General features: G+C 32.5%; 4 protein-coding genes across 6 annotated transcripts in view; 2 read left to right on the forward strand and 2 right to left on the reverse strand.

Moving 5' to 3' along the window:
- Positions 1-27: 27 nt before the first annotated feature.
- LOC123012341 (guided entry of tail-anchored proteins factor 1-like) lies at positions 28-949 on the reverse strand. Its single transcript, XM_044410187.1, has 2 exons — positions 503-949; positions 28-451 (listed from the first exon to the last, which is right to left on the reverse strand). Exons 1-2 carry the CDS (start codon positions 596-598, stop codon positions 44-46), a joined length of 504 nt encoding a protein of 167 aa, XP_044266122.1. The 5' UTR covers positions 599-949; the 3' UTR covers positions 28-43.
- Positions 950-2,958: 2,009 nt separating this feature from the next.
- Positions 2,959-7,716, forward strand: LOC123012762 (calcyphosin-like protein). 2 transcript variants are annotated; one of them, XM_044410878.1, is made up of 4 exons: positions 2,959-3,315; positions 3,374-3,710; positions 7,214-7,423; positions 7,468-7,716. In XM_044410878.1, exons 2-4 carry the CDS (start codon positions 3,375-3,377, stop codon positions 7,567-7,569), a joined length of 648 nt encoding a protein of 215 aa, XP_044266813.1. In that variant the 5' UTR covers positions 2,959-3,315; position 3,374; the 3' UTR covers positions 7,570-7,716. The 2 variants fall into 2 exon arrangements, with proteins under 2 accessions (XP_044266813.1, XP_044266812.1); XM_044410877.1 differs by having other exon boundaries at positions 2,960-3,311.
- A 797-nt stretch (positions 7,717-8,513) lies between these two features.
- Positions 8,514-10,493, reverse strand: LOC123013789 (xyloside xylosyltransferase 1). Of its 2 annotated transcripts, none has more exons than XM_044412568.1 (3): positions 10,241-10,493; positions 9,593-9,734; positions 8,514-9,545 (listed from the first exon to the last, which is right to left on the reverse strand). In XM_044412568.1, exons 1-3 carry the CDS (start codon positions 10,251-10,253, stop codon positions 9,068-9,070), a joined length of 633 nt encoding a protein of 210 aa, XP_044268503.1. In that variant the 5' UTR covers positions 10,254-10,493; the 3' UTR covers positions 8,514-9,067. The 2 variants fall into 2 exon arrangements, with proteins under 2 accessions (XP_044268503.1, XP_044268502.1); XM_044412567.1 differs by having other exon boundaries at positions 9,783-10,493.
- A 970-nt stretch (positions 10,494-11,463) lies between these two features.
- LOC123013786 (fl(2)d-associated complex component-like) overlaps positions 11,464-17,370 on the forward strand; it is an 8,224-nt gene continuing 2,317 nt past the window's right edge. The window contains exons 1-2 of the mRNA XM_044412563.1: positions 11,464-12,989; positions 15,972-16,900. Coding sequence (XP_044268498.1) covers positions 11,845-12,989; positions 15,972-16,900 — 2,074 coding nt within the window. The 5' untranslated portion in view covers positions 11,464-11,844. The remainder of the gene's footprint in view (positions 12,990-15,971; positions 16,901-17,370) is intronic.

A 17,370-nucleotide genomic window follows, 5' to 3' on the forward strand; every position in this document is an offset into this window, starting at 1 on the left:
CTCGAGCGGGATTTTCAAAATAACCAACAATTTTTATTATTTATTAAATTAATCGTGCTACAGTCACGCAACACATCACCCAGAAGTAAAACGACACATAATTAGCTTCATTTGGGTAACAAATAAAGTTTGTAAACGGCATTAAATTCACCTTATCACCTAGATAAAGCACAGGAGTGTATCGGTAATAAAGTGATAGTACAATTAACAACAAGGCAAAAACCAACTTGACACCATAGGTAAAACCTAATTGTAACACAAAACTGTTTGTTGGTTTTTCCCCTTTTATTTGTTCCAATTCTCTATCAATTACATTGATTCGTCTTTGAAGCTTTGAGTATTTTGCAAACTCGTCCACCATGCTGAGTAATGACTGTTCATTTTTTAATGCAAGCTTTTGTTGCTGTAGCTCCTGTTCTCTCCCCGTCTGCTTACTCAACCACTTAAAAACCTGCAATTGGGGGTAATTAACACGGTTAGCAAACCGGTAATGAATACTTACGGGCTTTTCAACAATTGTTGAATGAACACTCAAAAAACTTACAGTTGTTGAAATTAACAAAACTGGAATATTGAAATAACATTCTTCCGGTGCCATGATTACCTAATGAGAGATCTGTTACATCTTACTTTATTTGTATTTTTTAATTGTTTGTTTGCAAAATAAGAAAAAAACACTTGCAATGAAAAACTGTAGTGTTTTTGGTTCTACATCTAGTGACTTTATTGATTTTTATTGGCAATGCTGGCATTTAAATTTCATCCAATTGGACAGTGTTAGTGCAAATTTGAAACATTTTTCGATTTACACTTATAAAAAACTTGAATTTAAGTTTCTGCTTGAAAAACTGGCCAAATAATATGAATTTTTATTACTGCGTTTTGGTGAAATCAGTACTGCAAACTGGCGGGAAATTTAAATGTGACATTCATCACAGAGCTATTTCGTGGGGTGTTAATTGCAAAAATATAGTAAAATCGTTTTCCTAAGACCTACTAAAAATTTTATGACACATTATAAGGGATTAACGAAACAATGACAAGTTCCTTTGCAAGTGTTGCTGCATCCACTAGAATAAAACAGGGCCGTATTTAAAACTAAAGTAGTGGTATAGAGTTTTACCAAGCTATTATTAAAAAAATAGCTTTATTTAATAATAGTTTGTTAATAACCATCTGGCTTTTTTAAATTTCTTAAAATACTTGACTTTAATAACAACTACATTAAAAACTATTAAAACATTTCAAGTATTTTAGACAAAAAGAAAGTAAGTAATCCGGACCTGTTAAAAATTGACCTGTTTCAGGGTCCGGGTGGGTTCCACTAATTTATGATTTGTTTACCCTCTGGTTTACTCTCAACAATACCGCATTTAACTTAAAAGTAATAAAATCTTTAGTAGGTCTTAGGAAAACGATTTTACTATAAGCTGTTTTGAAGTGAATTTAGTTAAAAAATAATAATCTACTCTTATTGGGTTTTGTCACGGAAACCAGTTCAAACCAATTAAACTGAATAAATAGTGTTTTTCCGTAAAAACAAGGCAATCAATTATAAAATTTGATTTGTTGATTGTTATCTACGGGGTGACCAAAAATGACTGCTGAGTTGGGAGTACTAAAATGAGTGAAATGGTAACTTTGGGATTAAATTTTGAAAGTTGTTGTAAACTGGTCACGAATCAAAACTTCTTTTTCTTCAAATAAAAACACCATAGCGATAAAATTAGATATCGATTGGTGCAATAAATAATAAAAAAATTAAGTTATAAACCAAACATTTTCTCGCAAGTTTAGTCATACTGTTTATTAAAAAAAAGATTTTCCTGTTAAAAAGTTTTTTTTCTAATAAATGTCTGTTATGTCGATTAAAACTAAAAAAAACGAAAACAGAAAAAAAGAGAAAGTGCAAAAACTAAAAGTAAAAACAAGAAAATGAAAACTAAAAAACGCCAAAGAATACAAAGAAAACGAAAACAAAGAAAAAATAATGTCCAAAAACTGAAAATATAATAAAATCAAACGTAAAAATAAAAACAATAAAACAAAAAAGACAAAAATAGATAAAATTGAAATATAAGAAAACACAAAAATGGGAATAAACAAGAATGAAAAAATGTTTATTAAGACATTTTGTTGTGTATGTTTAGTGAAATTTTGCCTATTATTTGAAAATCATCCTGTATACAGGGTGCGCCAGAACACGCGCCCCAGAGAAAAATGCCGTATAAGGTAAGATACCAGGAACATGGAAAAAATTAAAAAAAAATTATATCTATAAAAATTTCGAAGTTATGAGGGTTTAAAGTTTGAATTTTGACTCTATGTTGGAAAAATAATTTTCTAGGTTTTTTTGCTATAGGCTATTAAAAGAGGAAACAAGGAAGATGTATCCTAAATTGTAACTCTGTTTATTGTTATTTGTGGCTTTTATTGGCAAAATTTTTGTCCCTTTACTAAATAATTGTAAAAAAACATATACAACATCATCAGTATCATTAAATAGATATAAAAAAATGTCAAATGTCAAAAAATAAATGTCAAAATTTTTTGACAGATAGAATTTTTTAAACATTTTTTTCATGTTCCTGGTATCTTACCTTACTTGAAAATTTTCTCTGGGGCGCGAGTTCTGGCGCACCCTGTATACTGAATTTTTATAAAACATAAAATTAAGATTTAAAATTAGAAATAATACCTAAATAAATAACTTATACTCAATGTGGATTAACAAAAAATTTGAATGAAGTTTTTTTTTGAAGTCTGTTTCTTTTAAATATTCTTAAGTATAAGCTAATATTGTGCAACCGTTAAGTCATTTAAATGATTTAATAGCCGTTTCCGGGCAATCAACTGTCCTATCCTCAATTTCATTGTTGTTATTGAAAGAAATTGCTTGGCAACAATACAATTCAACCCTAATGTCGAACATTTATAAAATTTGAGACACAGTTTTATCGCACGATTGATCACACAAATAGGACATTAAAATCATTCTAAAGAAAAAGATCAGTAGCTTACAAACGACCAAATCTATACGTAACTTAATTTAGTGTCGAAATTGTTAATAATTTAATGAAAAGTGCGAGTTTGATCGATATCGCAATCCCCAGGTGATAATTTTCACACACCCTGAGTACTCGAGATTAATTAAAACAGTCGCTTTTTGGTGTTGCACACATTTTATGTGCAATTAAACTCTTATCAAACAACCGCAACGCCCACATCTCTCCCTTTTGATAACTTCCAAACAGTTACTTGAGTATAAAATCGTCTTGATTTATTGCAAAGTTAACACAAGTTGCGGTAGAGTAAGTATGAATCATCGTTGCCTTGATGAAACTTTCCTCATTATTTGTGGTAATTATTTCAGTATGTTTCGGCCGAAGAGCGCGACATCCCGTCAGGAGTCCGAGATGGCGTCGAAGAGCCTCCGCGAGTTGCAAGCCCTGGGGGCTGGGAGCGACCCAGTTCACCGTCTGCGACTGTTGTGTTTGTCGAGGGGGGCAAATGGGATTTTGGGGTTGGGCCGCATGTTTCGGAGGATGGACGACGATGGGAGCAAACAGCTGAATCAGGAGGAGTTTGTGAGGGGGCTGCGGGAGACCGGATTGGAGGTAACGGATGAAGAAGCGCTGGAGCTTTTTAAAAAGTTTGACGACGATAACAGCGGGAGCGTTAACATGACCGAGTTTTTAGTGCATCTAAGGGTGAGTTTTTGGAGCAAATCTGAACAAAATCGAGAATAATTCAATAGATTTGGTCATAAATAAATTTCTAGAGAGGGGAAATCAATAGATAACTCGACAATGTTCGTAAATAATATCGCGTCTAGTGTCTAAAAAGTACATTGGACGGAATACGTATCGATTATTATATTGTTTACGTGTAAAAAAACTAAGAAAAATACGTTATAATGTATTTATGATTGCTGTTGAAACCAATCTTCATACTTATTTACTAAATAAAAAAATAAAATTACATGATCAAGAATGCGTATTTGAGTTGGCAACAGAATAAAAACGTTTTATTTTTGACATAACAACAGTTACGATTTGGCAATAATTATTAATTAATTTTTTTAACTAAATTAATTTGAAACCGGAAATTACTCCAGACATTTTAGCTTCTTTCTGAAATTTTACTGTAAAGCTTTAAATAATGGAAAATACTATCAAAGGGCCATTTTCAATGTAGAGTCACCAAACCAAAAAAAATAAATTCCCCAGATCCTGAGCTGAAAAAAATGTTATAATAGTATATTAAAATACAAGTTAGAGATAACTATTTAAATGAGTGTTTTTTTATACTATTTTTTCTATTTTGCCGCTTTATATCATTTTATAAATTAAATAAAAAAAAATAAAAATTTTTTCTAGGGAATTTTGGTGACATTTATGTGGAATAATTTGAGGCGATTGTGAAAAATAAAAATAATTCTTATTTTCACATGTGAAAATGAATGGTGGGGAAAACCCGTCACTAAAATTAAATTAACGCCAACGACTTATTAAAAATAAAATTACATGATCAAAATGCGTGTTTGAGTTGGCAACAGAATAAAAACGTTTTCTTTTTTGGCCGTTTCCAACACTGCTTGTCAACTTGACAGATATCTGACATAACAGCAGTTACGATTTAGTAATAATTATTAATTAATTTTTGTTAACTAAATTAATTTGAAACCGGAAATTACTCCAGTTGTTGCTTGACAAAAAATAAGACATTTTAGCTTCTTTCTGAAATTTTCTGTAAAGCTTTAACGTCAAATTGACAAATTTCAAAACCTCCAAAAACATTAAAATACTATCAAGGGGCCATTTTCAATGTAGTGTCACCAAACAAACAAGAAAATAAATTCTCCAAATCCTGAGCTGAAAAAGTTGCTATAATAGTACAGTGCGATCAAAAAGTCTTTCTATCAAGTAGGACGTATGTTGCATGGCATTTCGTATGTTATCTAGATGTCAAAAAATTATTTTATAAAAATTAAAACATTGAGCTAATTAAATTGAATTATTCTATGAAACGTCTCAAAATATCTTAAAATGAGATTTTGTTGGTGTTTATTCATAAAAATCGTTCACCATGGTTTCCTGTTATAATTTACATAAAAATTATTTTGACATTTCTCATTTGTCATTGTGACATTTTATTTTCCACAGACACACGTTTTAAATTTCTACGGTTGCTTGATAGACAGACTTTTTGATCTCACTGTATATTAAAATACAAGTTGCAGAAGGTAACTATTCAAATGAGTGTTTTATACTATTTTTTCTACTTTGCTGCTTTATATCATTTTACAAATTAAAAGACAAAGATTTTTAAAAAAAATTTCTAGGGAATTTTGCGACGGTTGGTGACATTTATGTGGAATAATTTTAGGCGGCTGTGAAAAATAAAAATAATTCTTATTTTCACATTTGAAAATGAATGGTGAGGAAAGTCCGTCACTAAAATTAAATTAACGCCAACGACTTATTAAAGCACTCAAATGACGTCATTTGGGTGCTTTAATAGACTTATTCCGACACTGAAAAAAAAATTATTTATTTATCTTATTTTCACCAGATTACGAGATTATGATTTAAATGTTTACAATACTGTCGAAGGTTTACGTTTTTTACATAAATCTCGCAAAAAATGCACTTTTCTGTTCAAAAACCTGCTTAAATGTTCGAGAAATGCCATTTGTGGTCTACATAATTCTATAATTTTGGGCTCGTTTAAAAAAATTAACAAAATATTTGCGTTTTTACCTGGAAAACATGATACCTACAGCGTGGTTATAAATGATTTTCATCTAGCCAGCTGTGAATTTTCCATGTAAAATAAAAAATGCCGCTTTACGCAAATAAGGGTACCTACTTGTTTCAACTCAAAATTAAAAAATCGCCGTTTTCTAAGCGTCCACTTCAATTATAAACTTGTTTTCTTCCAAAGTATACATTATTATCAATTAATATTGGAAATTAGTTGAAACAATAAAAATTTAATTAACAACAATTTATTATTAATTAATAAGTGACACTAATGACAGAACTAGAGCTTTCAAAAAAGTAGAGCGGCACAAATAAAGTTACATGCAAAAAAATTCCAAAGCTGGCTAGATGAAAATCATTTATAACCACTCTGTATAATATTTTAAAAGCGTGAAAATAACTTGATCTGTTTTGTTTTTAGTTTGTTAGTTCAAAAACATGTTTAAAGACTTCAAAATGGAAAAGTAACGGCATTATTGACCAAATTTTGTGCATTTTCTGCTTATCTTTTGACAAAATTTCGAACTAAATCAGTGAAGAAATTAGATTTATTTTTGTAATTATTTGACAAGATCTTGTAAAGTAGTAGTCTCTAGTTCAAAAACAGACTAATTTGGACGAAACAAGCTAAAATAATATCGATTTCAATCGGATTTGTTAATTTTTCACTCAAGAAAATTTTCTACTTTTAAAAATACAAATAATGTAACATTGATTTTGACCTAATTTCGTAAACTTCCGGATTGTTTTTAACGAAACTTTGCAAAATAGTTGTTTTTGTCTAAAAAACGTACGAAAATGCTTCGAATAATGCACTTTTCAATCCAGTTTAGGGATTTTTTAACTGTGTTGAGTGAAATCTCGTAAAAACAAATAATAGTATATTACATAACGAGCATGGAAAGTGATAATAAAAAACGCACAAGCGGGAAAGTTGCGCACGAGGTGTTAGCCGAGTGCAGGCAATACCGCGAGTGCGTTAGACACTTTCCTGCAAGTTTTGTACACTATTTTTCCTACGACCATAAATAATTTTCTTCTTACGAACATATTTTTTTTTCATAACAATTTATTTTTTATAATGGATTCAAAAATACGTTGAATAACGATTTATTTTTTATAATGGATATAAAAAAATACAAAACATTCGAGTGTGAATTGTGCGTTAGATTTCTAACACACAGTGCGAACTGTTTTGGTGATTTTTAGTTTTCACCACGAATCACCTGACCTGGCAGCACTGATTTATTAATTTGAAAATAAAATCAGTATTGCCAACTCACTTCTTGATCAAAATAAAAGAAAATAAAAAAGGGAAATGTAAAAAAACATGATTTTATAAGTAACAACAGCATAAAAAGTTTAAATTGCTTGAAATTACCACACTTTACCGTAAACAGACGGACTTGTTGCTTGTGGGTGTCCAATTCTTGAATATTTTATTGCAGCCCCCGATGTCCGAGTCACGCAAGAAAGTCGTTGAAGAAGCGTTCAAGAAAATGGACAAAACTGGAGACGGCGTAATAACAATAGACGATTTAAAAAACGTCTACAACGTCAAAGCCCACCCTAGATACATAGCAGGAGAGGAAACTGAGGAAACTATTTTAAAAAGATTTCTAGCAAATTTTGAACAAGACGCCACCAAAGACGGCCAGGTTGCCAATTAAACAAAAATAAAACCAAACTAATTGTTTTTTAGGTAACCCACGAAGAATTTTTCAATTACTATTCGGCCATAAGTGCGTCGATCGACAACGACGGCTATTTCGACTTAATGATGAGACAAGCCTACAAACTGTAATTTTGCAATCTTAAAATTCACTGTTTGATTCACTTTCTCTAATATTCCTATCCTAATCTAGATTTAAATACGTGTATTTCGACTATCATCTATTTTATTAAGAAAACACGCAATAAAATAAATGTTATTGTTTATTCTTCAAAAATACTGATTGTTTTACAAATTTCTTCTTGCACAACCCCATAATGCACTTCTAGTTGGCAACAGTTAAGTCCTGCCAACTTAAATTTAGTGGTCGCATGGCACGCTAGATCAAGATTTATAAAGTAAGAAGGTTGCCTCGTAACTTTGCACCAATCACGTGTGCGCATTATTCGCGCGACTTGACGTCACTGGAGGTTTCGTTCAAAAATATGATATGTAACCAAACGTATTATTAAATTAAAAAACTAGAGCTCCGTAAAATAAATACTGATAAAATATTTTTTAGTAAGGGTTAGATACAGGGTGCGCCAGAACTCGCGCCCCAGAGGAAATTTTTAAGTAAGATAAGTTACCAGGAACATGAAAAAAATGTTAAAAAAATTCTATCTGTCAAAAATTTTTGACATTTGATATTTTTTATATCTATTTAAGGATACTGATGATCTTGTATATGTTTTTTTTACAATTATTTAGTAAAGGGACAAAAATTTTGTCAATAAAAGCCACAAATAACATTAAACGGAGTTACAATTTAGGATACAGCTTCCTTGTTTCCTATTTTAATAGCCTATAACAAAAAAACTTGGAAATTTATTTTTCCAACAGAAATAAATAGAGTCAAAGTGCAAACTTTAAACCCTCATAACTTCTAAATTTTTATAGATACAATTTTTTTTAACATTTTTCCATGTTCCTGGTATCTTACGTTATATGGAATTTTTCTCTGGGGCGCGAGTTCTGGCGCACCCTGTATACATTGATAAAAAAATATAAATTTATTTTGCTAAAACTTGCAATATTTTAATTTATAGTTTTATTCATTTTTTCTTTGTTAGTTTATCGAAATTTTCTCGATAACTGTTTATCGCAGAACACTGATCTTTTTTGTATATGATAGAAAATTAAATTTTCTTTCCTATCATAAGCGGTTATCACCAAAAAGTCCGGAGTTACTATAAATAGACCGCTCCGGGTGCCAAAAATCGACCAAAATCTCGCCAAAAATAATACTCTGCGATGCATAGTTTTTGCGATATTGAGTAATTAAGCTAAAAATCAGCTAGAAGCATACAAGATCTATAAAGGAAGATGTGGTAAATAGTGCAAGATGCAACACAATAATAATAACAACACAAATCTGAAATCTGACATACAATTCAGACAATTCAAAATCAAAATTGACTACAAAAAGAAGACTTTAACTTGAAAAAAACTTTGTTTTCACAGCAAATGAAAATCTCAAAAAATTGCACAATTGTGTGTTGGTCCTTAAATCGAGAAAAATCAGGACATCTACAAAAATCAGGCATCCTTCTTACTTTATAAATCTTGGCGCTAGATGAGATTCAAAAACTTATTTCGGGATTTTCGTGTTGCAATTTCCGTGTAAAATGACAGTGGGGTGTTGACACTTGAAATAAAAGTCGAAAACGTCGCGATAGCCGTGCTCGCGCCACCAGACGCACAACTGGCGATTAAAACCGCAATTAATCGTTTGAATCAAATCGGGATATTCAAATCCCATCAAAGTGTAAAAATCCTGGTCACCCAAATGACCCCTAAATTTATATTTGGAAGTGAGATATTGCACAGTTTCGTTTCGAATTATCTTGGAGTATTCCTTAGATTTTCGTATTGCATCTAAATTAATTAAAACTACGCCGGAATTGTAGCCTTGGAAGCCCCGAGGATGTTGCATATTGCGCGATATCGCCGTGGAATGGTAATATTCGCCGAATGTTGAGTTTTTTTTCACTTTGTAGGACTGGAGGACGTGGCGGTAGACTGGAGTCAATTCGGGGGCCAAACCGTACAGAGCACTCGGCTTAAATCTACAAAACGGAATAAAATACAAATAAAAACACACCTAATTAATTACTTGTCAAACTCTTCAAACACTAAGCGAATATCCTTCTTAAAGTACAAATCACAGTCTAGGAGAAGAGCAGTCTGCTGCGAAGGTGGGGCTATTCGATACAGCCCCAAAGAAATATAAAAAAGTGCGTCACTGTAGTAAGTACCTGAAAAAAAAACACAGTAATTAGACACTTACAAATTTGGTTTCTTACCCGGTTTTGAACTAAAATGAGGGGTCATAACGTCAACAATATCACTAATGGCTTTTGCACACATTTCAATATCATAAAATTTATAAAATATCGCTCTATTCGAATGAGACACAACATCTGATATTTCACCTACTGCTAAATGCTTGGAGCTATTATCAACAATAATATGGAATTTTAAAGGAACAGAACTGATGTTTAAAATATTCTCTAACAAGTTGTGGAATTTATATCGTAACGGGGACCTTTGAGAGACTTTAGTAAATATTAGCCAAACATTATATTCTTTGGGCTTTTTGGGTGGTAATAAAAATGTTACATCGTTAGTTGCATCACTGGAATTGTGACTAAAAAACGTAAAATAGACAACCAATAAAGCGCTACACAAAATTCCAAGTTTTAGTAAAAGGCGCAGTTTGGGTTGTTTGGGGCTACACATCGTGTTTGCACAAGCTAATTACTTCTTTGCCACATTTTTTTTGCTACATTTCGGTTTTTCTTTCACAACACAAAACACAAACAACAGTCAACATAACCTCTCTTTTCGCAGACACAGCACTCTTGGTGGCTTCATTACGAATTTCATTAATTATGAATTTATCCACAAAAAGCAGCTAATTTGAAGCTTTACAATTTAAAATTGAGACGGATTTTTATGTAAATATTTCCAAATTTTGTATTTTTGTTAGAGGTCATAGAAACTAAGAAGGATATCGGCAGACACGAAACAAGAGATGGGCAAAAAATATCGATGTTTTTCAAACATCGAATATTGGTCAAATACATCGATGTAAAAACATCCATTTAAAAATGTGTAAAAGTATTTTTTTAAATATCGATGTTTTTACTTCGATACATCGAAATTGGTTCAGTTAATTATTTTTAATTATCTTTAATTTTTTTTAAGTTTAAAATTTCATTTATAAAATTTAAATCGATGTATAGAGAATTCGATGTTTTTTAACAAAATTAACGAGGTTGAAGTGATGTAGGTGGTTAAGTTTTGTCTTTGTAGTTTGTATTTGTTTATGTTTTATGCAAGAATTGTAAGAAATATGTTTGTATTTTTTTATGTTCCATTAAAAAAATCGGTAAATGATTTTTTTTTTTTAATAAAAAACGTCGATTTTTTTAAGTATCGATGTTTTGGGGCGATATATATTACATCGATGATTTCTTATTCGATCATCGATATCACAGAACATCAATATATTTTTCGATGTTCCCATCTCTAAAAAACTGGTCGCGGACGAATCCATTCGTAAATATAGGGGAGTTTTGAAATCAGCTGAGAGCAGTGGCGTGTATTACCTATTAAAATTAATTATGATACAAATATTGATTATATTTTTAATAAACGAATCTATTCGTTACTTTTTGTTTGTTTTTTATTTATACAGAAATTAATATCACCGTGGAGCATCGTATGAAATTAATATAATCGTGGAGCATCGTATGAATTTTTTATATTTAATATCTCAGTCAATGAAAATACGAAAAAAAATGCAACTTTACAAGTTCCCCTACTACACCGAGTACGCATTGGCTCCGCCTATCGATATCCTTCTTGGTTTCTATGAGGTCTACTTGTAAAAATAATATTAGTTGAGACGCCACTGATGTTGTCAATTGTCAAATAAATGTTAGCAAATTTATTCAAAAGTCTGACGGAGCATATCCAAACTACTCCAAATTGTGAGTTTGAGGTATTCAAAAAATATTATTACGGACAAGTGTGTACAAGTGACGGGTTTTATTAATTTCAAATTGTTTGTCATTGAAAAAACTACCGTGCCGCCACTGGTGTTTTCTGTCAATTGTCAAATAAATGTCAACTGTCAAATGTCCAAAATTTTCCTAAAAATCGTTCTAATCGACGAAATTTGGTGAAAGAGTGTTTTTCGGGCATCCCTAAAGTGAGTTTGTGTGTTTCGGGGCGCCATGAAGTGAGGAGGCTGCTTGCCGGTAAGCCAACAGTCTCATATGCCGGCAACGTCAAACGTAAATATGGTAGCGTCAAGTGCTTCGCAATTTTTCCTCCACACCTCGCGAACTCTGTGTGAAAATGTCTAAACAGGTCAAACGCAAAATAACCGTGAACCTAACTCCGAAAAGCAAAGAAGTCTCGAAGCCTCGACCCAGCGTGTTCGAGCGACTCGGCACCAAAGCCAGTGCAAGTCAAGACTTTTGTCACCATTGGGCCCAAAGCGGCACCTGTCCCTACGGAAAAGGCTGCAAATACTCGTCGACGCACACTCTAATCAGCCCCTCGAAGCGGGCGGCCAAGACCCAGCGCAAGGACAATGCCCACAAGCGGGTCCATCCCGGAAACCCAGACGAGGATTGGGAGCAGTGGGACCCGGAGGAATTAGCCGACGCCGACCCTGATGATCTAGAAAAACGCAGACAGGAACTGCAAAGAGAACTCGAACTCCAAATGAAAATGGAAAACAAAGCGCGCAAAAAGGACAAAAAGACGAAAAAGGAGAGCAGTCCCTCGACGGAGAGCTCCTCATCGTCCTCGGACTCGACCTCGTCCAGCGACGACTCCACCTCCAGCAGCTCGTCGTCCATTGAAACCCGCAGGAAGAAGAATAAGAAAACCAAAACTAAACGCGACTCCTCGTCATCCTCCTCGGAACGCCCCCCGAAAAAGAAACCAAAAACTAAAAGAACCTCCTCGAAATCGTCACAACGTGCCGAAAAAAACAAAAAAACAACAAAAACGTCCAAAGTCAAGTCTCCAACGCCACAACGGAGCAGAAAACAATCACAAACACCACCACCGAAAATCAAACCGGGGGTTCCCCCAGCAAAGTCCCCGAGACCCACGAGTCGCTCGAGTGACCGTAAGGAAAAACACCACACACCGTCCCCAAAACCCAAAGAGAAAGACAAAGAAAAGGAACGCGAGAAGGAGAAAGAACGTGAGAGGGAAAAGGAGAGAGAGCGTGAGCGGGAAAAGGAACGCGAAAAGGAGAAGGAAAAGAATAAGAAAGATAGGGAGAAAGACGACCACAAAAAGAAAGAATCAAGATCACCGAAAAGAGACAACAGATCAACAAAAAAAAGGGACACTCCCGATTCATCCCATTCAAGGGATAAGAAAAGTTCACCAAGTCGCTCAAAGGGCAGCACCAGTCGAAGGGACCACAAGGGTACGCCACCAAAAGACGAACGAAATCGTGATAAAAAAGACGATAAGGATAGGTAATAACAATCTTGATTCTCTCAACCAGTGTTATTCAGGGGCGGACTGGCCAGGGGTGCCCCAGGCCCCCAATTATCGTAGGCTTATTATGTCAAGAGCTCATTGAAATGATATCAATAATTCTAAATTTGTAAATAAACTTTCCACAATCCATGAAGTGCTGAACTACGTTTTTTTAGTTTGAAGGAATTAAAAAAATGCCATCATAACAAATAAAACTATAATGTCTATAATTTCGATTATTTTAGCTCAATTTTGTTTATAAGGTCTTACACGCATGTAAGAAAAATTCCGCGGGGATTTATACAAGTGATTCAAAAATTTGTGTGATAATTTTAATCACCAATACTCCTCTACAAATGAGCGTAGATAGCACAGCATTTATTAATCCAACTCATCAAGCAATAGAAAAATTACAGTTTTTATACTCATCAAGAAATAAACAAATGTTCCTTTGGATTTAGTGAAATTTACATTAAATATGAGAGCAAGGTACGCTCAAAATTTATAAATTCTGATTTTGTAGCGCGTTTTAGAATTTAGTTTAAACTCAAATAACTCGAAAACGGTACATTTTGGCGATATGAAACTACCTTTTTTTATTTTAAATGTTTGGGCTGTCTCAAAAACAGAAATTAATAAGCCGAAAAAAAGTTATGATCCCAAAACTGGGAGGACCCATTACTACCGGAAATGTTTAGCTTCCACAAGACTTCCGTTTACACCAAATCAAAGAGTGTCTTTTTGTCCTTTAACATGCAAAATTTAATAATAATCGGATAAACGGTAACAAAAATATTTCCAGAAAATCATCGACTTTTGGAAAGTTGTAATTTTTCTATTTTTTGAGGTAGGTCAATACTATTCTCAATTGTAGAGGGGTATTTGTAATTAAAATTATGCCACACAATTTTTAATCAACCGATATAAAATATCGTTTTTACTTAATTTAATGTTATTTTAATTTATTTTTTTAAATTATTAGTGGGCATCAAGGGCGGATTCAGGGGAGGGGCCCAGGGGGCCAGGGCCCCCCCAAATTTGCCACCGAAAGCTTCAATTTTTTATATTTAAATTTTAATATGAAAACCTTATGACCTAAAGTTTTTTAAATATAAACATTAGATTTTTTTTTAATCACACTTATTAATACAAATCATACATACATACAGGGTGAATATAAAGTATGGAACCAAGCGGTTTTATTTTTAATCATTTGCCTCCAGAAAATAATAATTAATATAAATTAAAGTACTATAAAAAATCTGATCGTATTTTTAAAACAAAATTTTGTTTTCTTTTTGAGTTATGCGATATTTTTTGTCAAAATTGCAATTTATGTGAAAAAAATTTTTTTGAAAAAATTAAATATAAAGCAGATAGTTGTAATCCTTAGAGTATAGCTTTTATGAGAAAAATGATTTTATAGTGGGTTGCCATTTAAAAAAATATTTTTTTGTAGAACTCAAAAACAAAAGGAAATTTCAAAAAAAATTATTCTTGTTAAATCATCACATTTTTATAATACTTTAGCACTCATCAATTAGTTTTTTCAAAAAATAAATAGTTTAAGCAAAAAACGTTTGGTTCCATACTTTTTATTCACCTGGTATGTATACCGAGAAGATCAAGATAATTTGTAATTGAGTAATTTTTGGATCCAAAAACGTACGTATGACTGTTCTTTTTTGGAGGTAAATCATAAATTTAATACATCTGTTTGAATAATAAACTTTATCAACTCCTAATACAGTGAGCGGAAAAATTATGGAATAATTTTATTAAAACTGCGAATATTTTGTTTTGTCAAAAATGCTCAGGTTTTCTTTTTAAAAAATACACAATTTTCAACTTGATTAAAAAAAAATACACTTTTTGAGTTTTGAGTAATGACGACAGCCACATTTTTTTAAAATAAAAACCTAGCGAATTCGATAGATTTTTTAATTGTCAAAACGGAAACACCAAAATATATTATGTATTACATAGTTTTTCAAAAAAAATATAAAAGTGAAATTATATCAATAAAAAACAAAGATACAATTTTAAAACAAGTTGAAAATTTTGTATATTTTACAATTTAGATAGCCCCCGACCCCCAAATTAATTCCTGGATCCGCCCCTGGTGGGCATAAATAATATAAAAATCTAAATATAAGTATAAATTTGGTGCACAGAAACGAAAAACTTTATTTTTGTTTATTAAACCATGATTTCAACTGACGTCACAATCTCAATAGAGGAAACAAATTTCTTCAAAAAAATTACTACATTAAGTGACAAGTAGTTTTTATACATACCAGGTGAATCAAAAGTATGGAACCAAGCGTTTTTTTCGTAAACTAAGTACTTTACGAAAAAAAAAAAATTAGTGTAGTGTAAAGTACAATTAATCAAGAATAACATTTTTCGAAATTTCTTTTAGTTTTCGAGTTCTGGAAATTTTTTATTTTTTTTTAATGGCAACCTACTATGGTAATTTTAAAGATTATGAGCTAAAAATGACTTCTAATTAAACAGAATTGTTTTTTAGTCAGTACTTTTTTTTAATAAATTGTTAAAGTTGCGTTCCTAGCCCACACGAAGATTTGTAAGTTTAACAATTAATTAAAAAAAAAGTAAAGGCTAAAAAACAATTTTATTTAATTAGAGTTCATTTTTAGATCATAATCTTTCATTAAAAAAATTACCATGGTGGGTTGCTATTTAAAAAAAAAAATTTTTTTCACAACTCGAAAACTAAAAGAAATTTCGAAAAAAGTTATTCTTGATAAATGGTCACACTTTAATTGTACTTTACGCTACACCAATAATTTTTTTCGTAAGGTGCTTAGTTTACGAAAAAAAACCGCTTGGTTCCATACTTTTTATTCACCTGGTATTTTTATTGTATTGTATATTGGGCCCTCATTTCAACTTAGCATTCCATATAAAAATTTGCCAGTCCGTCCCTGGTGTAATTTCTTCGTTTTTGGTTTCAGATCTCGCACCAAGGATGATAAATCACGCAAATCGCGCGATCGTGAACGAGAACGTGAACGTGAGCGTGAACGTCGTCTTGCACGTGAAGAACGTGAAGCTGCACGTGAGAAAGAACGTGAAGAGGCATTGGCTCGTTGTCAGGAGCGTCAGCGTGAACGTGAACGTCTCAAAGAACTCGCAAAGAAAGAGGAGGAGAGAAGAGGTCGTGAACGTAGTCGACGTGAAGATCGAGGACTTGATAAACCATCAAGTGATAGAGTTGAAAGATTATTACCATTGCCTGAAGATCGTGTACCACCGAGTCGGAAACATTCGAGTGATCGACGTGAACGTGACAGAAGAGAACGAACACCGGAACGAAGAAAATCCCCAGAGAGGAGAGACGAAAGAGGTTATGATAGATCAAACGATCGGAATTATGATAGGGAGTCGAGGGATCGGGATTATGGAACGATTCCGGCAAGGTTGAGGGATACAGAAAGAAGGATCGAGGATAAGGAATATGACAGTCCGTATGATAGAGCGAGACATGATGATCGCAGATATCTCGATATTGATTATAATGAGAATTCAAGAGAGGATAGATTAGCAGAATATCCTGATGATCGACGATCAAGACGAGATTTATGGGATTCACGAGATGACAGAGATCTAGATTTGGAACAACACAGGAGATATAGAGAGGATTCAAGACCACCAGGATCACTGAAAGGAAGGGAATGGGAAACGGATTATCCAGATCATGATTGGGATCGTGCAAGACGTCCCATTGATTGGGAAGGAAGAGAAAATTGGGATGCTTCAGATCATAAACATTTAACAGAGGAAGATTGGAGGTTGTATAATTGGGCTGGGGAGGATAGGAGACGATGGCCGGCTGATTGGAGGGAGAGGTCACGACCTAGAAGTTCAACGTCTCATAGAGATGGTAAGAGAAGAAATTTTTCTTCCTTTTAACTCACCTTAATTTATATTTTTGAGCAGTTTTGCTCATTAATGGTAATATTTTTAATAATACAGACATTATTCTTGTAGAGCTTACCACATTTTTTTATTTACAATCAATGAAATTAAAATTATTATGAAAACTATACAATTTATTAATTAGTTTGAAATACCTACATTTTTATAATACTTATTTTAACTTAAAAAAATTGAATTGTTTTTTGGGAATATACACATAATGGATAATGATTATTATAAATACAAAGAGGAAAAAAAAGCAATTTCTGATGTGTTCAACCGATTTGGCTCAATTTTAAGTTGGGAATCAACCTAAATCAAAGTATTTCAACCAAATACTGACTTCAATAAGAGTTTTCTTCCAAAATAAACCAATTTGCGCTATTTTCAATCAAATTTTGCTCGATTTTAATACAGAATTAATTCAAAACTAAT

Source organism: Tribolium madens, unplaced genomic scaffold (assembly GCF_015345945.1).
Source record: "Tribolium madens isolate multiple individuals breed KSU strain unplaced genomic scaffold, Tmad_KSU_1.1 Scaffold_96;HRSCAF=242;Tcas5.2_LG5, whole genome shotgun sequence".
Lineage (NCBI taxonomy): Eukaryota > Metazoa > Arthropoda > Insecta > Coleoptera > Tenebrionidae > Tribolium > Tribolium madens.